Source organism: Anomaloglossus baeobatrachus, chromosome 7 (assembly GCF_048569485.1).
Source record: "Anomaloglossus baeobatrachus isolate aAnoBae1 chromosome 7, aAnoBae1.hap1, whole genome shotgun sequence".
Lineage (NCBI taxonomy): Eukaryota > Metazoa > Chordata > Amphibia > Anura > Aromobatidae > Anomaloglossus > Anomaloglossus baeobatrachus.
The window spans coordinates 182,778,416-182,798,520 of record NC_134359.1 but is presented as its reverse complement, the minus strand read 5'-3'; the positions used below and the strand labels follow the sequence as shown (position 1 = coordinate 182,798,520).

General features: G+C 43.3%; 1 protein-coding gene across 5 annotated transcripts in view; it reads left to right on the top strand.

Moving 5' to 3' along the window:
- The window catches only part of TNRC18 (trinucleotide repeat containing 18), a 1,341,710-nt gene that overhangs the window by 1,060,742 nt on the left and 260,863 nt on the right, over positions 1-20,105 (top strand). For all 5 annotated transcript variants that reach the window (XM_075317830.1, XM_075317829.1, XM_075317828.1 and 2 more), the window contains one exon: positions 11,985-12,060. In XM_075317830.1, the coding sequence (XP_075173945.1) occupies positions 11,985-12,060 (76 nt within the window). The remainder of the gene's footprint in view (positions 1-11,984; positions 12,061-20,105) is intronic.

Here is a 20,105-nt window from a genome sequence, read left to right as displayed (position 1 = left end):
CAAATGCAAAACCACACACCTGTAATCAACCCCAGACCTTTTAACTACTTCATTGATTACAGGATAACGAGGGAGACGCCTTCAGAGTTAATTGCTGCCCTTAGAGTCCCTTGTCCAATTACTTTTGGTCCCTTTAAAAAGAGGAGGCTATGCATTACAGAGCTATGATTCCTAAACCCTTTCTCCGATTTGGATGTGAAAACTCTCATATTGCAGCTGGGAGTGTGCACTTTCAGCCCATATTATATATATATATATATAATTGTATTTCTGAACATGTTTTTGTAAACAGCTAAAATAACAAAACTTGTGTCACTGTCCAAATATTTCTGGACCTAACTGTATATATATTTATATATAAAAATCATTTTTAATGGCAAAAAAGTCATGCTTTATTTTGCATATTTTTTTCTACATTTCATCCCCTTATTGTAATATTGTTTTACAATTAGCAGCATCATGCAGTCATCTTAGCCAACATCTTGTAGTAATGGCCCCCATCCTGTAGTACTGTCCCCCTTGTGTCCTGTATAATATGCACATCCTTGTGTCCTGTAGTTATGTCCCCCATACTGTAGCAATGTCCCCATCCTTGTGCCCTGTAGTAATGTCCCCCATCCTTGTCCTCCGTAGTAATGTCCTCATCTTGTCCCCTGTAGTAATGTCTCTCATCCTTGTGCCCTGTAATATTGTGCCCATCCTTGTAGTATTGTCCGTACGTGTACCTTGTAGTACTGTGCTCATCATTGTGCCCTGAGGTATTGTGCCCATCCTTGTAGTATTGTGCCCATCCTTGTAGTATTGTGCCCATCCTTGTAATATTGTGCCCATCCTTGTAGTATTGTGCCCATCCTTGTAGTATTGTGCTCATCCTTGTAGTATTGTGCCTATCCTTGTACTATTCTGCCCAGTAATATTGTGCCCATCCTTGTAGTATTGTGCCCATCCTTGTAGTATTGTGCTCATCCTTGTAGTATTGTGCCTATCCTTGTACTATTCTGCCCAGTAGTATTGTGCCCATCCTTGTAGTATTGTGCCTATCCTTGTAGTATTCTGCCCAGTAGTATTGTGCCAATCCTTGTAGTATTGTGCTCTTCCTTGTAGTATTCTGCCCATCTTTGTAGTATTCTGCCCATCCTTGTAGTATTGTGCCCAGTAGCATTGTGCCCATCCTTGTAGCATTGTACCCATCCTTGTAGTATTGTGCCCATCCTTGTAGTATTGTGCCCATCCTTGTAGTATTGTGGCCATCCTTGTAATATTCTGCCCATCCTTGTAGTATTGTGCCCATCCTTGTAATATTCTGTCCATCCTTGTAATATTCTGTCCATCCTTGTAAAATTCTGCCAATCCTTGCAGTATTCTGCCCATCCTTGGAATATTCTCCCCAACCTTGTAGTAATCTGCCCATCCTTGCAATATTCTGCCCATCCTTGTAGTATTGTGTCCATCATTGTACAGTCATGGCCAAAAGTTTTGAGAATGACACCAAAATTATATTTTCACATGATCTGTTGCCCTCTGGTTTTTAATTGTGTTTGTCTGATGTTTACATCACATACAGAAATATAATTGCAATCATATTATGAGTACCAAAAGGTAATATTGACAGTTAGAATGAGTTAATGCAGCAAGTCAATATTTGCAGTGTTGACCCTTCTTCTTCAGGACCTCTGCAATTCTCCCTTGGCATGCTCTCAATCAACTTCTGGACCAAATCCTGACTGATAGCTGTCCATTCTTGCATAAGCAATGCTTGCATTTTGCCAGAATTTGTTGGTTTTTGTTTGTCCACCCGTCTCTTGATGATTGCCCACAAGTTCTCAATGGGATTGGGAGCTGTGTAGTGCGGTCTCTAAGCTGTGTTGCAAGAATACAGTGGGCCTTGTTACCCTTCTCGTAATATCGTTGCCTGGTATAACCAATATCTCTTCCACCTTTTTTACTGCTAGATCTTTCAGCCTGCTCCTCACATCAACTATCCATTTTAGCTTGGATGTGGTAGGGCAGGCAAAAATTTCCCGCTTTAGCTGCCCAAACCGTTCAGTAGTCGCTCAGTGCTGCTCATTGGTGTCTCTCTTCAAGTTGGATGCCAGGGAGGTACAATTACCCCTCATTACTGACTTATGCACCTCCCACAGGGTGGACAGTGAAGAGATAGAACCACCATTCAGTTGAAAAAAATCCCCCAACTGACCCTGGAGTTTAGTGTGGTGGATGGATGGAAGCCTTTAAAAGGTGGTTGTTCAGTCTCCAGTGGCATACCTTCCTTGCTAGAGCAGACGAATGAACATCAACCAGAATCGGGGCATGATCTGACCACATTATGTAGCCAATTTCAGATGTCTTAGTAAGGTGCAAGGCTGGGAGATTGCCAAAAAATGTTTCAATTCGTGTCTGCGTGGAGTGTATGTGAGAGAAAAACGTATATTATCAGGAAGTAGGATTAGTCACACACCATAGATCATAAAGCCCATGTTTGTGGATCAAGGCACGAAGATACTTCAACTCTCTAATCAGATTTACTCCCGGGTGTTCGTTGCTTAGAGAGCTTTTGTCTTGTTCTATGTCAGGAAAAGGGGGGAGGAAGAGGAAGTTACACCCCCCCCTTTCCACCTGATAGAGCACGTGACTCACTCTCTGGCGCCCCTCTTATAGTCAGGCCAATTATGGAATTGCCCGACAATAAGCAAAGAGGCCGCTATTCTACTATGCCAATGATTGAAGGGTTGCTGGTGAGAGTAAGATATATATTTCCCCCGACTCCCGCGGGCGGAATATATCTAAACCTCTCCTTATCTCACTGGTTGCCCCACAATGATCCTTGGCATAAACTCGCTGCCACCAATCGATTACGATAACTATTAAGCCGAGCCCACAGACGTGGGATTCAGGATCGAGATAACAGAACAGCCCAAGATTAAATTATATATTTTTAATCGCCGTAAGGGCACACTAGATACTACAATATATACAATATGGAATTTACTAAATATATATATATATGTGTCAGAGTACATTTACAGATAAGACGTGATCACAAACAGAGTCATATCAAGCAGTTACCTTATGTGTCTGGCCACAGGGGGGCGCCATTCGACCAGTGTTTCATGGACTTCCTCACATGTTTATAGCACGTATGACCCCCGAGTAAAGACAAGTCAAGAATGTCCACATTGTCTTTATCAAACTGGCTACAATCCATGTCCCCTCCCACCTGGTGACCTCCCAGGGGTGTACTGCCCCACCCCTGTCCTGAGTCTAAAATAATATCCCAAAGTGATTATTGGCCATAACTTTGCCTGGGAATGTCGTAGGCGGACGACAATGCTTTCACATTTTCAGTTATGATTTTATCACAATGATAGAACACATGGTTAGTCTGCTGATACCCCACTGGCCAATATCAAGTTTGGGATACCTACAGAGGTCCCACAGCTATACAAAATATGTGCTAGAATCCTCTGAATGTCTGGATGCAATATTTCTGCTTGACATGTTTATAGGAAGCACGGCTCATGAGATATTAAACATTTATTCCTGGCTCCTCTCTGTCCCAGGTGTACAGGATGCCTCTAATTAGTTTGTCACGTCTCTACAGCATCACAGAGGGGGGTCTTCCTTTCCCTTACTGTTTTGAGGCCTAACCAGCTCATCTAATTTCCATTTCATAGGAGTCTACCTTGTGTCACAACCACTGGCTAACAGACAATTTCCTCAAGTTAATTAGCATACTGATTGAAGCCTCCTTAGGCCTTAAGGTGGGGGCTTCTCCTAGGAGTGAGATATGGTCGTACCTTTCGTACTTTAACAAGATGGTGGCTATAGGAATATGGCTTAAGAGATCAGAATATATCCCTATTTCCTCACAGTCACTCACCATAGATCATAAAGCCCATGTTTGTGGATCAAGGCACGAAGATCCTTCAACTCTCTAATCAGATTTACTCCCGGGTGTTCGTTGCTTAGAGAGCGTTTGTCTTGTTCTTCAGAAAACGGCAGGTTAAAGTCACCTCCTATGAGAAATGTAAAGGGAAGTTCTCGTGTTATTTTAGCCAAAACACCCTGAAGGAAGGTGATCTGTCCTGTGTTCTGTGCGTATATGTTGCAAAAGTCTATATATAATAATAATGTTTATTCACTTATATAGCACTATTGCTTCCACAGCGCTTTACATACATCAGCAACACTGTCCCTATTGGGGCTCACTATTAAAATTCTCTATCTGTATGTCTTTGGAGTGTGAGAGGAAACCATGGAGTGTGAGAGGAAACCAGAGAACCCGGAGGAAACCCACGTAAACAAAGGGTGCCATATACATAGTTACATAGTTACTTAGGTTGAAAAAAGACCTAGGTCCATCTAGTTCAACCTTCCTCCACCAGTTCTACATTTGGTCACTAAGTCATTTATAACCAACACTATACGCTATGGGAAACTTCCCACTTGCGAATTTAAATGTGCCATTGCTGTCATGATGGGTCTCTTGTATGAAGGCTATATCCACCTTTGAAGATTTTATTTCCTGCAGGGCTAGCCTCTTTTTGACTTTGGTGTTTAACCCCATAACATTTATAGATACTATACGGACCATGATTGGGATTTAAAATGGTCAAAATATATTGGGACCCAGGGACCTGGGACTTACCCAGTGTCAGTAGCTTCAGCACCATCGACCCCATGAGAAAGATTTTAGTCAGGCTACTCCATAGAATCTTAAATGAGTCAATATACATTGTGTCAAACAAAGAGATAGGGTGCGGGGTAGGGAGGTACAGAGAGGGGATTGGGGGAGGAGAAACAACAAGTACAAATAGTGCATACAAATAAGGAGAAAATAGCTTCACAAAATTGTTTTTTCGTACAATGCCAAGAGAGGGGAAAAAAAAACATGTTCGAGTGTACATATGCTGCAAAAAGTGAAAACAAAGAAAAGTGAAAACCTTCTGGTTTTATATAACCGTCTGTCTCTAGTGCCAAATCATCCCTAGCAGTAAAGTATAGAGGCACGGTCTGATAGAGCGCTAAGGAGGCCACAGTATTAGATTAATTTTTTTTTTAAAGAATTTATTGTTTTCTATCAGCCACAACGCGTTTCGATATACACAATATCTTCATCAGGTGGATATATTCTATAATATAATTTTTTATCCAGGCAAATCGGCCCTAGCAACTGGTACACTTTGTGGGTCTGCAATCCCAGGTGTAGAACAGAACTCCCAAGTTGCAAATGAAAACAAGGAAGTTCACTCGGCTTAAGAAAAAAAAATAAACCAAGGCCGAAAAACGAAAGAATCAGGCTTAATGGATGTCTGCTCACTGCAGGCATCTCCTGAAACTAAAGTTCCATGCGGTCAAAATGAAATATCTTGTATGCCTCAGATGAAAGAATACTTTGCCTCTCATCTTTTGTGGGTGGGCCTGCCTTCCTCTGGTCTGGGGAGTTTGGCGAAGGAGGCAAGCGGTGTCTTTTTGAAGAGGTTCTGTGCCAGATTGTCAGTGGTGGTGGCTGTGGAGGTGTGAGTTCCCAATTTAGGATTTTCAGAGTAGGGAGCCCCCGAGTCTCACAGAAATGCGTCAAGTCAGACGAAACTTTGAGTATGGCTGTACATTCCCTGACAGAAGTTCTGTCACTTATCCATGTTATGTAAATATTATCTTATAATCTGACTTCAAATTCATCCATTGTTTTCATAAATTACTCTTTTGAAAGCTGAAACCCTCCCAAATTTGGTTTAGGTTATGAAAATAAAGTTGCTGCAAAGCTGAAATATTGATAATTTAATGAACACAGAAAGGTCAGATTTTGGCAAGGCAAAAGTTTTGTCGCCCACAGAAAGTAATGTGAAATTCAAAAAAATAATTAACTTCTAATACAAAGATTTGTTGCATAACATTGCTGAATGAAGCTGTGGTGCTATTAGAGCCATATTTAATATTTTGTGTGACTTCCATGAGCTTGAAGGACTGCACCATGCGGTTCAACAATGATTCATACAATTTATTGATGAAGTCATCAGGAATAGCAAAGAATGCAGTCTTACATGCCTCCCAGAATTCATCTAGATTCTTTGGTTTTGTCTTCCAAGCTTCCTCTTTCATCCTACCCCAAACATGCTCAATGATGTTCATGTTTGGTGACTGGGCTGAGCACCTTGATCTTCTTTGCCAGAAAGAACTTTGTTGTAGAGCTGTATGTATGAGATGGAGCACCATCCTACTGCATAATTTAACTCCTTTTTTGATAGGGAATGTAAGACGTAGCTAAAACCTTTTGATATTTTAGGTTATTGATATTGCCTTCCACCTTGCAAATGTTTTGCGCACTCCCCTATACTGAATGTAACCCCAGACCATGATTTTTCCACCACCAAACTTAACTGTTATCTGGATCCATACAGGCTCCAGTAGGTCTCCTGCAGTATTTGCGGCGGCTGTTGTGAAATTCAACTGAAGATTCATCAGAGAAATCCACCTTCTGCCACTTTTCCAACATCCATCTGTTTAGCAGGCTGTGGGACTTGGCAAATGCCACATGGTGTTTTAATTGCCTTTTGTTTAGTGCTGACTTCTGGGCACTGACGTTTTTCTCACCCATTAATTAACCGATCATTTAGGGAGCACAGGTGAGGATGTAAACTAGGATTGGGTGCATTATATGACAAGGGGACAAAACTTTTGTCTTGCCAAAATCTGACCTTTCTGTGTTCATTAAATGATCAATATTTCAGCTTTGCAGCAACTTTATTTTCATAACCTAAACCAAATTTGGGAGGGTTTCAGCTTTCAAAAGAGTAATTTATAAAACCAATGGATGAATTTAAAGTTCGGTTATAAGCTTTTATTTACATAACATGGATAAGCAACAGAACTTCTGTCAGGGACTGTATGTCTATTCTTTCTGGATGTGAGACTAAAGGGAAACCCCCACTTTTAGATGATCTGTCTCTCTCAAAATGTCCAGAAAGGGTCAGAGCAACCTCCTTTTTTGCAAGGTAACCCATGAGAGGTCTGGGTGGAGTTGTATAGGGTGGACTTCATGTTCTATGGAGTGCAGCCTCTTGGCTTGCATCATGACTTCTTTCAGTTTGTAGTAACAAAGGTTACTCACAGCACCTATAAGTTGTGGATATGTTGCTAATAACAGGAGTTACACGCCCGGTCCAAGGGATCCACTTGGAACTTGCAGCAACAACAGAAAACAGAAAGGACAGCTCCTCCAGTATGATAAGCAAAATTCTTTTCCTTTATTCCATTTGCAACGTTTCAACCTTCCGGTCTTTTTCAATCATACAAAATAGCAATACAGGCTCCATATAAATAGGCAGATGGTCAAAGCTGTTACCAATCACAATAAAGACCTCCCCCACAGGAGACAGCCTTCAAATGCAAACAGTGGTATACTGACACTCATAGAAAGAACCTAGTGTCTGGATGTAAGATAAAAAAAAAACATCATAAAAAGGTTACAGCCCTAATGAAATACAGATATAAACCTATAATCACATATACATTATTTATATATAGATTTTAGATCTTTCCATCAATTTGATCTATCACATGTCCGTTACCGCCGATTTAGCGCACCAATGTGCATGTGCGTCATTGTCTTAATTTGATCGCTGAAAATCTTGCAGATCCTCACATTACGTGTTTATCCTCCATAGGTCCTATAGGATAGAAACGCGCCTTCCAAATAATGGCCTGTCCAGGCTCCTCTTGACTGCGCAGCTGGCGCAAATCCAGCGGCGATATAAACAAAACAGTTCACTGCCTGTAAAAAACTGCGGTGGCGTCGTGGCTGCAAGTTCCAAGTGGATCCCTTGGACCGGGCGTGCACCTCCTGTTATTAGCAACATATCCACAACTTATAGGTGCTGTGAGTAACCTTTGTTACAATAGACTATGGATTCTTACTCGCGTGCATCTGTGGACATTCAATACGGACTTGCATTTAAATATGGGGATGTGTGATTTATTATCCCTTGAACTTTCCTACAAAGACTTATTATCACCATGGGGTCAGGACAAGACTGGTTAACACTGGTGTTGCCTTCTATTCCCTTCATTACATCTGAACATGCATGTGTTTATGTGGTTGCTATAGGTTACAGCCCCTGAGTTGTTTATGTATGTTTAGTGGCTTCATTACATTTATATGTCCTATTAATAAGTGGTGATATCCTGATATTATGTTCCTCTGCGTGTATGCATATCCTCATTATATGGACTTCGCCTATGATGGCGGCACATCCGTTTCCCTTACTGAAGGTGGATCGGGTCCGTGGGTTATACATTCAGCCTTTTATGGCTATGTTATAGTAACGACGCCACCGCAGTTTTTTCCAGTCAATGAACTGTTTTGTTTATATCGCCGCTGGATTTGCGGCAGCTGCGCAGTCAAGAGGAGCCGGGACAGGCCATTATTTGGAAGGCGCGTTTCTATCCTATAGGACCTATGGAGGATAAACACGTAATGTGAGGATCTGCAAGATTTTAACCGATCAAATTAAGACACTGACGCACATGCACATTGGTGCGCTAAATCAGCGGTAACGGACATGTGATAGATCAAATTGATGGAAAGATCTAAAAGCTATATATAAATAATGTATATGTGATTATAGGTTTATATCTGTATTTCATTAGGGCTGTAACCTTTTTATGATGTTTTTTATGTTTTTTTTTTTTATCTTACATCCAGACACTAGGTTCTTTCTATGAGTGTCAGTATACCACTGTTTGCATTTGAAGGCTGTCTCTTGTGGGTGAGGTCTTTATTGTGATTGGTAACAGCTTTGACCATCTGCCTATTTATATGGAGCCTGTATTGCTATTTTGTATGCTTGAAAAAGACCGCAAGGTTGAAACGTTGCAAATGGAATAAAGGAAAAGAATTTTGCTTATCATACTGGAGGAGCTGTCCTTTCTTTTTTTCTGTTCTTTCAGTTTGTAGTCTGTGACACAACATATAATTCGTTGGGTGTCTGAAAGGAACCTTTTGGTCTGAGTGCTCTGTGTGCTCTTTCCTAGCTGATCATATGGGATAAAGGATCTCCAACAACCTTATTAAAGATAGCTTGTATGACCATGGACAGTTTCCCCTCTCCATATTGCTCCGGGAGACCTCTAATACTTATATTGAGTTGGTGTTCCCTGTTGTCAAGATCCTCTAGATGTTTCTGATAGTCGCAAAGGGTTTTGTGTTGCACCACTTTTGGACTGAAGTTTGGCCATGTAGGTTCGCGTTTCATCATGGTCGTCCTCCTGGCCCTCCACTCTCTGGGCAGTATACTGAATAACTTGGTGGACATTTGCCATTTCTGACTGGCACACCTCTTTGATTTCCAGCACTAGGGACTCTAGGTCAGCTTTTGTAGGGAGCTGGGCTATACAAGATCTCCATTCTCCATCTGCTATGTTTTGCACACTTTCATCTGGCAGGGATGGAGTACCTGAGAGAGAGGAGTACAGCTTTGCTGGCTGTGCATATCTGGACATAGAAGGGGTAGCTGAAATGAAAAATTCATCCATTAACTCCAGTGCCTGTGTGGGATCCCCAGCTGCTGCCCTTGCCTTTCTGGGGCTTCGCCGGGTTAATTTCTGGAGCTGTCTGCTGGGTAGTGAATGCAGCCTCCTGCTCCTGTGTGCTGTCTCCCCCTGAGATATCATCTCCCTCCCCTACAATGGGACCCATGCAGGTAGTAATGCCTGTAGCTTCTTCCCCATCTCCTCAGCAGGCTGCTCTGTCTCTCCCCACTGTGCTGGTGATTCAGCATCCGAGCCTCTCTCCCCTGCTTGAGTGGACCGGCACCATCTTCAGATGTTTCCCGCTGCCATATTGCTGGAGCGCATCAGGGCTGCATCAGGATGCAGGAAGGCGTCCAGGGGCCCTGTTACTAAGTTGAGCAGCGGAGAAGGCACCGTTTTGGTTGGGGCCTTCTGCTGGGACCTCTAGACCATGTCTGGAGTATGCTGAGCTGCCAAGTAGGACTGCTTCACCACTATAGAAGCCGTGGCTGTGGGGAGAGTCTTACTCTGACCATATCCGGGACCGCCCCCCTTCCTTCAGTATTCTTTAACTTTTTGTTAGCTAGATGGACGCTTCATTATTGAACCGCGACTAAGGCTTTTTTTCGGCGTAGAGCTTATATTAAAACCTTACACTGAAAATGCTGAAAATTCCTGTTATGACTTATTTTCAGGGTAGGCCTTATGTTTGGGGAAACATGGTAATTATTCATTTATATAGTCGCATCTTTCTCTTTTGCATTTACCAATTCCTCACGATGTTCACCTGTAAGTTTTACTTGTTAAGGTGAGGAAAGAGTTAATATATTATCATCTGCCTAAAAAAAGTTTATATAAGAAATCTGTGGAGAGAAAAGCGCATATAGGGTCTTACCCCAGTATATAAGGGGTGGGAGGAGGGTGAAACTACTCACCAGATGTCGTTGTGAGAGTCACAACAACTGTATTCGCATGTAGAATCTGATCCATAGCTGCAGCCACCCAAATGGCAGATAACAGAGAGCAAAAGAGAAGGGTGTTTGATACTGCGCCAAAGGATCACAGGAACAGATGTTTAGATTAATGCATCTTTATTTCATCCAGGTCCACGCGTTTCCGGAGCCACTGCCCCCTTCCTCAGGACCGTCAGGAAAAACAAAACATCAAATCTGTCTGTGTTGATGTTTTGTTTTTCTTGACGGTCCTGAGGAAGGGGGCAGTGGCTCCGGAAACGCGTAGACCTGGATGAAATAAAGATGCATTAATCTAAACATCTGTTCCTGTGATCCTTTGGCGCAGTATCAAACACCCTTCTCTTTTGCTCTCTGTTAAAAAAAGTTTATAGAAGATGGAATTTCACTATTGAAACAAAGAGTTATTGAGATTTGGGTTTGGCTAAGCTGGGTTGATGCTGTGAGTATCAGTGTTTATATGCAGCTCTGTACTATATTAGAAACACCTTTAAGTACATGTGCATCACTCCTAAGCAGCATAAAACCCGATTTCATGCGCTCTGAGTGCAGCCCCTCCCATAGACAGAGCGAGGACTGCATGCAGAGCGCAGGAAAGAAGTGACATGTCACTTCTTAGAATGCGCGCTTCGAGCAGCAGCCGAAGCGCTGCGCTCTAATACGCCAAGTGTGCACGTCTCCTGCGTAATCTTCATAGATTATGCTGGGGAAGCAGGACGCATGCAGTTACGCTGCGGTGCAGATCGCAGCGTAACTGCATGAAATACACACACGTGCGCACATAGCCTTACTCTGTTTGTATTTCGACAGGGACACTGACCAGAGATTTAAAACCACTGGGAACTTCTACCTTTCCTTAGGGTCACTCTGTTTCTTCTATTCTTGCCTGACCATTTTATAACATGAATTCCAACAAATTCCACATCTGGAATTTGGAACCACATATGGGCTTTCTTTGTACTATAAGAGGCTGCTGTCGGTAATCATCAACATCAATACAATCCACTAATGTGACAATCAAACCCCACAGACCAATAACCAGTACAATGCTAAATGAACACTTACACACTGATCACATCCCATTATATGCACACAGTTCACAAAGGCATAGGTAAGTTTCTCAGTTCTTGGACCAGACTATTTCATACAAAATAACTCACTCGGAATGTAGATAGACCAAGCAGAAAAAGTATGATGAGATTGGAGGAATAAGCCTGCCGATCAGTTCCTCAATTAAAGGTGGAAAAGGTTCTTAAATAAGATATACCCTGTTAGATTTTTTTTTACAAGACAAAAACCTGACATTTTAACAGGGGTGTGTGGACTTTATATCTACTGGACTTTGCCAAGAGTGAAATTTTGAGTGAAAAAAATCTGCATGTTGCAGTTTTGTTAATTGGGTGATCTGTTTTGCTTCCTTCTGACCTTTAATGTTAAAAGTTATATGATTTTGCTTTACATGTTGTAATTCTATTTTTTTTCTCTTTTTACAATTTTCTTTAGATATCGTGTAATTATAGAAGGCGAGAGAGGAAACCGTCCACATATCTATAGCCAAGAGCAACTTTTACAAGAAGCTGTGAGTTCATCTGAAAAATGCAACAATTGAACACTTGACTAACAGATTATTAGTAGAGTTGAGCGCAGTTCGAGGTTCTCCAGTTCGCGGCTCGAGTGATTTTGGGGGCTGTTCTAGATAGAACTAGAACTCGAGCTTTTTGCTAAAGCTCGATAGTTCTAGATACGTTAGAGAACGGTTCTAGCAGCAAAAAGACCAGCTAATTACTAGCTGGCTTTCCGCTGTAATAGTGTAAGTCACTCTGTGACTCACACTATTATGAAATTTCAGTGTATAGTGTGAGGGAACAGCGCATTCAGATCACTGCTGTATGGATAATGGCGATCGCCATTTTTTTTTTTTCTTTGTCTTCCTTCTCTAAGCGCGCGCGTGTAGTGGGGCGGGCCAGCATGTCAGCCAATCCCAGACACACACACAGCTAAGTGTACTTTTAACCAGAGAAGCAACGGCATGTGTGATAGGATGTCCATGTCACATGTCCCTGCATTATAAAAACGAGTATCTGCCCGTCCGGACGCCATTATCTATTCTGCGTCCTTGGTGTCAGTCACCGCTGGCGCAGCGCCTATCTCCGATACTACTGTGTACGCTCTATACACAGCGCTGTACAGAATAGAGATAGCACTTTCTATAAGTCTTTTTAAGGGCTAATACCGGCACTGTCAGAGCCATAGGTGACAGGTCCGTGAAAACAGAGTTTAACAGGGAATAGTGATCACAAAATAATAAGTTTTCATGTATTCTTTAGTAAGATGTATAGTAGAGGGGCTACAAGGACACTAAACTTCAGGAAAGCAAATTTTAAACGGTTGAGAGATGATCTTAGTGCAATAAACTGGGATGATGTACTAAGTAATAAAAGTACACAAAGCAAATGGGAGACTTTTATGAGCATCCTGAATAGGGCTTGTGCAGAAAATATACCCTATGGGAACAAACATGCTAGAAATAGGAGGAAACCCCTATGGCTAAATAGAGCTGTAAGGGAAGCAATAAAAGAAAAACAGAAAGCCTTAAAAGAATTAAAGAGGGTAGGTAGTGATGAGGCATTATATAATTATAGAAAATTAAATAAAATATGTAAAAAGCAAATTAAGTTAGCTAAGTTTGAGACAGAGAGACTCATTGCGAGAGAAAGTAAAAATAATCCTAAAATATTCTTTAACTACATAAACAGTAAAAAACTGAAAAGCGATAGTGTTGGCCCCCTTAAAAATAGTCTTGGTGAAATGGTGGAAGGGGATGAGGGTAAAGCCAACCTGCTGAATGACTTTTTTTCTACGGTTTTTATACAAGAAAATGCCATGGCAGATGACATGACCAGTGATGCCATAAATTCACCCTTGAATATTACCTGCTTAACCCAGCAGGAAGTACCCTGCCGCCTCGAAATCACTAAGGTTAACAAATCTCCGGGCCCGGATGGCATACACCCCAGAGTACTACAGGAATTGAGTTCTGTGATAGATAGACCATTATTTTTAATCTTCTCAGATTCCTTAATAACAGGGTCGGTACCGCAGGACTGGCGCATAGCAAATGTGGTGCCAATATTCAAAAAGGGGACAAAAACTGAGCCGGGAAATTATAGGCCGGTAAGTTTAACCTCTACGGTTGGTAAAATCCTTGAGGGTTTCTTGAGAGATGCTATACTGGAGTATCTCAAGAAAAATAACCTTATGACAGAGTATCAACATGGGTTTATGAGGGATCGATCCTGTCAAACTAATTTGATCAGCTTCTATGAAGAGGTAAGTTCAAGCCTGGACCAGGGAAATGCAGTGGATGTTGTGTATATGGACTTTTCAAAAGCTTTTGATACGGTGCCACACAAAAGGTTGGTACATAAAATGAGAATAATGGGGATAGGGGAAAATATGTGTAACTGGGTTAAAAACTGGCTCAGTGATAGGAAACAAAGGGTGGTTATTAATGGTACGTACTCGGACTGGGTCTCAGTTCATAGTGGGGTACCACAGGGGTCAGTATTGGCCCCGCTTCTTTTCAACATATTTATAAATGACCTTGTTGGGGGCATGCGGAGTAGAATTTCAATATTTGCAGATGATACTAAACTCTGCAGGGTAATCAATACAGAGGAGGATAATTTTATATTACAGGGAGATTTATGTAAATTGGAGGATTGGGCTGAGAAGTGGCAATTGAAGTTTAATGTAGATAAATGTAAGGTCATGCACTTGGGTAGAGGAAATAACATTTATGATTATGTACTTAATTGTAGAACACTGGGTAAAACAGACACAGAAAAAGACTTAGGTGTATGGGTGGATGGTAAACTTCACTTTAGTGGACAGTGTCAGGCAGCTGCTGCCAGGGCTAATAAAATAATGGGATGTATTAAAAGAGGTATAAGTGTTCATGAAAAAAATATAGTTCTACCACTGTACAAGTCACTAGTGCGACCGCACGTAGAATACTGTGTACAATTCTGGTCACCGATATATAAGAAGGACATAGCTGAACTGGAGAGGGTGCAAAGAAGAGCGACCAAGATTATTAGAGGAATGGGGGGGCTGCAATACGAAGACAGGTTATTAAACTTGGGGTTATTTAGTCTGGAAAAACGAAGGCTTAGGGGAGATCTAATCACAATGTATAAATATATGAGGGGACAGTACAGAGACCTTTCCAAAGATCTATTTACACCTAGGCCTGCGACTGGAACACGGGGGCATCCGCTACGTCTTGAGGAAAGAAGGTTTAATCATAATCACAGACGAGGATTCTTTACTGTACGAGCAGTGAGACTATGGAATTCTCTGCCGCATGATGTTGTAATGAGTGATTCACTACTAACATTTAAGCAGAGCCTGGATGCCTTTCTTGAAAAATTTAATATAACCAGTTATGTATATTAGATTTTATGACAGGGTATTGATCCAGGGAACTAGTCTGATTGCCGGATGTGGAGTCAGGAAGGAAATTTTTTCCCCATTGGAACTTGTTTGCCACATTGGGGTTTTTTGCCTTCCTCTGGATCAACATGTTAGGCTACGGGTTGAACTAGATGGACTTAGAGTCTCCCTTCAACCTTAAAACTATGATACTATGATACTATGAACAGCTACACAAGATGACAGCGTCTGTGTAGCTAAGGTCAGGGATTTCCTCGCTGCATTTCCCCATTAGGAGGGATAGAAAGGCAGGCTTCCTTTTCTCTACCCAGAGACCCACAACCCTGCCACTGTACCCTCCTGCCCTTTGCACACTCAAACTCATTGTTACTAAGCCATTATACTAGCAAACACTGAGTGAACTTAGTGGCATCATAAAAGTGGCTGTTGGACTTCTGTATTGTCCCACTAGAGCAAAGATATTTGCAGCACGTCTGCCTGCATTGCACATTCAAACTCATTGTTACTAAGCCATTATACTAGCAAACACTGAGTGAACTTAGTGGCATCCTAAACGTGGCTGTTGGACTTCTGTATTGTCCCACTAGTGCAAAGATATTTGCATCACGTCTGCCTGCATTGCACACTCAAACTCATTGTTACTAAGCCATTATACTAGCATACACTGAGTGAACTTAGTGGCATCCAAAACGTGGCTGTTGGACTTCTGTATTGTCCCACTAGTGCAAAGATATTTGCAGCACGTCTGCCTGCATTGCACACTCAAACTCATTGTTACTAAGCCATTATACTAGCAAACACTGAGTGAACTTAGTGGCATCCTAAACGTGGCTTTTGGACTTCTGTATTGTCCCACTAGTGCAAAGATATTTGCAGCACGTCTGCCTGCATTGCACACTCAAACTCATTGTTACTAAGCCATTATACTAGCAAACACTGAGTGAACTTAGTGGCATCCTAAACGTGGCTGTTGGACTTCTGTATTGTCCCACTAGTGCAAAGATATTTGCAGCACGTCTACCTGCATTGCACACTCAAACTCATTGTTACTAAGCCATTATACTAGCAAACACTGCTGCCAGTTTAAGGGCCATAGTTGCATTGTCAGGGATAATTATTGTTGTTTATTCTGCTGTTAGTAAAGCTAGACCACCGCTGAAATCTACACCACCTCTCAATTTTTACTGCCACATTTTAAGTGCACAATCTTGTCGCAATCAAAATGAGTGGCAAAATATCAGATGCTGGTGGAAAGGGGAAGAGGCGTGTTGGAAAAGGAAAAATAGGGTTTGTCCGTGGGGAAGGTGGCAAAGCTCCATTAACATCTGCTGAAGATAGACCATCTTCCAGCAAAAGTAAGATGTCTACTACTTACCGTGGACAATCCGATGTGCTCCCTTTTTCATGGACACGAACAACTGGAACAAAGGTAGATGATGGCCAAAAAATGAAAATGCTTGAATGGATCTCAAGTGGTCCAACAAGTGCCCTCTCCGCCACCTCAACTACCGCATCCAAAAAACACCAGTCCTCTGAGTTGTCATCCCAATCAAACTTGCTTTCTCCCAGCTCTGAAGTCTCCATCCGCCCTGCACAGTATGGTGGAACTGAGATGGCTGAGTCTGCAGAGCTGTTCAGTCACACTATAGCCTGGGAATCAGAGGTCTGCTCCCAAGCTACAGTGAGTACAGACCAGGAATTGGTCTGCAGTGATGCCCAGAACCTTTGTGACTCTGATTCAGGCCGTGAGGACCAAGTTTCTGAGCATAATGTTGACCATTTTTCACAAACTGTAACACCTGTTGTTATAGACAGTGAGGAACATACTGATGATGATGAGACGCAGATACCAGATTGGGATGACAACTTAAATATTCGGTCAAGGCAAGAAGAGACTCGGTCTGAGGGTGAGGGGAGTGCAAACACAACAATTGATGAGGAAGTTCTAGATCCCACCTACTGTCAACCCACAGTCAGGCCCTCGAGGAGGTCAACAGAGACAGTGGAGGAGGATGTAACTGACGACGAAGTTACCATGCGCCTTCCTGGACAGAGTAGGAGTACTGGTAGCACGTCTACAACTGCATCCTCAGCCACCACTGTGCATCTGAGCACTAGTCGGGGTGGATAAGCAGGTCGCATGCCCTCTAAGCCTTGCCTAGCCTGGTCCTTTTTTGACATAGCAAAAGATCGCCCAAATTATGTGAGCTGTAAAATTTGTCATGATTCTGTTAGTAGAGGGCACAACCTCTAGCAGTTTGACAACTTCTGCCATGGATCGTCACATGAATAAATATCATATGTCCAGGTGGGAAGCTCACTGTGCTGCAATGCGGCCTAGCGGAGCGAACCATCCACCGCCTGCTACTTCTAGTGCATCCGCGCGCTCTTCATCTTCTAGGACTGTGGGGACAGCTGACACCTGGTTTTCCACGCACAACTTCCACCACTGTAACCGCAACAGGCAGTTTGCTTGGTAGGTCGTCAGTTGGTTTGGAAGGGGAAACAAGTACGTGTGGACCCGTGAAAGCACCCCTAGAGGTGCGAAACGGTACCGTCGTCCTTGTGCTCCGCTCCCCCTGCTCCTCCCTCATGTTTGTATCACCTGTTTGCAAAAAAGAAAAATAAAATAGATTTCTTGACACCGTAGATCTGCCAAAACTTCTCTTCTTTATGATATAAGTACGTGTGTACAGCTCTCTCAGACATCGATAGCACCAACGTTGGATGAAGGCGACATCATGTCTACGCCTGCACTTTCCTCACAAAGCTGCATTTTTCCAGGGACACCCTACTCAACACCATCTACACACAGCAGCCAGATCTCTGTCCCTCAGATGTGGACAAATAAATGGCCATTTCCTGCGACCCATGACAAAGCTAAGAGGTTGACTTTATCCATCTGTAAGCTCTTGGCTACCGAAATGCTGCCTTTCCGCCTGGTGGACACACAGGATTTTAGAGACCTTATGTCTGTTGCTGTGCCCCAGTACCAGATGCCCAGTCGCCACTACATCTCTAAGAAAGGTGTGCCCGCGCTACACCAGCATGTCGCACACAACATCACCGCTTCCTTGAGAAACTCTGTGTGTCAACGGGTGCATTTCACCACCGATACTTGGACCAGTAAGCATGGACAGGGACGTTACATGTCGCTGACTGGGCACTGAGTAACTATGGTGATAGATGGTGAAGGGTCTGCTGCACAAGTCTTGCCGTCCCCACGACTTGTGTGTCAATCCTCTGTCTGTCCAAGTTCCGCCACTGCTTCTGCCTCCTCCACCTCATCTGGGTCCTCCACCTCCGCCCCAAGCCTGCCTGGTCAGGCCACCAGCGTTCGCACTGCGCAGAAGGAATCACGCACCCCTCATTACTATGCTGGCAGCAGAGCGCAACGGCATCAGGCGGTCTTTAGCTTGACATGTCTTGGAAATAGGAGTCACACAGCGGCTGAGTTGTGGGCAGCTCTGGAGACTGAGTTTAATAAATGGTTGTCTCCACTCAACCTGCAGCCTGGTAAGGCCGTGTGCGACAATGCTGCAAACCTGGGTGCGGCCCTTCGCCTGGGCAAGGTGAGACACGTGCCTTGTATGGCTCACGTGTTGAACCTTGTTGTCCAGCAATTTTTAACACACTATCCCGGCCTAGATGGCCTTCTGACCAGGGCACGAAAACTGTCTGCTCACTTCCGCCGTTCAACTGCCGCAGCTGAGCGACTTGCATCGCTCCAGAAGTCTTTCGGCCTGCCGGTTCATCGCCTGAAATGCGATGTGGCGACACGCTGGAATTCGACTCTCCACATGTTACAGCGACTGTGGCAGCACCGCCGAGCCCTGGTGCAATACGTCATGACGTATAGCCTGGGCCAACGAGATGCAGAGGTGGGGCAGATCACCCTGATGGAGTGGTCTCAGATCAAGGACCTATGCACCCTTCTGCACAGTTTCGACATGGCGACGAATATGTTTAGCGCTGACAATGCCATTATCAGCATGACAATTCCAGTCATTTACATGCTGGAGCACACGCTAAACACTATTCGGAGTCAGGGGACAGCGTGGACTTGGTCTGCATGGCTGCGCAAGACACATGAGCGCCTTCTTGCTGCACTACCTCCAACATGACCCTCGTATTGTCAAAATTAGAAGTGATGATGACTACTGGCTTGCCACACTATTAGATCCCCGGTACAAGTCCAAATTTTGTGACATAATTCCAGCCATAGAAAGGGACGCACGTATGCAGGAGTATCAGCAGAAGCTGTTACTCGATCTTAGCTCGGCTTTTCCACCAAACAACCGTGCAGGTGCAGGGAGTGAATCTCCCAGTTGTAACTTGACAAACATGGTACGGTCTCGTCATCTTCAACAGTCTACCCGTACCAGTAGCACCGTATCTGGTGCTGGTAACAGCAATTTTATGGAATCTTTTCATAATTTTTTTAGACCGTCCTTTGCAAGGCCACCAGAGACAACAAGTCTGACACATAGTCAACGGCTGGAGAGGATGATACAGGAGTATCTCCAAATGAACATTGATGCCATGACTTTGCAAATGGAGCATTGCTCATTTTGGGCTTCAAATCTTGAAAAATGGCCAGAGCTCTCAACTTATGCCTTGGAGATTTTGTCGTGTCCAGCTGCCAGCGTTGTCTCTGAACGTGTCTTCAGTGCTGCTGGGTGTGTGCTGACAGATAAGCGCACGCGTCTGTCCAGTGACAATGTGGACAGACTAACGTTCATCAAAATGAACAAGTCATGGATCCACAAGGAATTTACTACCCCTGTGTCATCCTGGGGAGAGTAAATGCTTGTGGATTTGGAATGTGTTTGATGCAAATCAAAACATCCTGTTTGCAACTAGGGCACAAGTGCTGCCACTGATGGGGTGTCTGTGTGGCCTAATTTTTGGAATTTTTGGAAAAATGGGAGACTCCACTTGGAGTAACCCTTGCTTGCTGTGTTTTTTAAAAGGAGCCAAGATGAACAAGTCATGGTTCAGCAAAGACTTTGCTACCTACCCCGGTGTCATCCTGGGGACGGTTAAGGATGGCGTATTTTTGAATGTACTTGATGCAAATCTAGCTGTGAAGTGTACAACTGGGGCACAAGTGCTGCCACTAAAGGGGTTAGTGTCTGTGTGGCCCAATTTTTGGAAAAAAGGGAGACT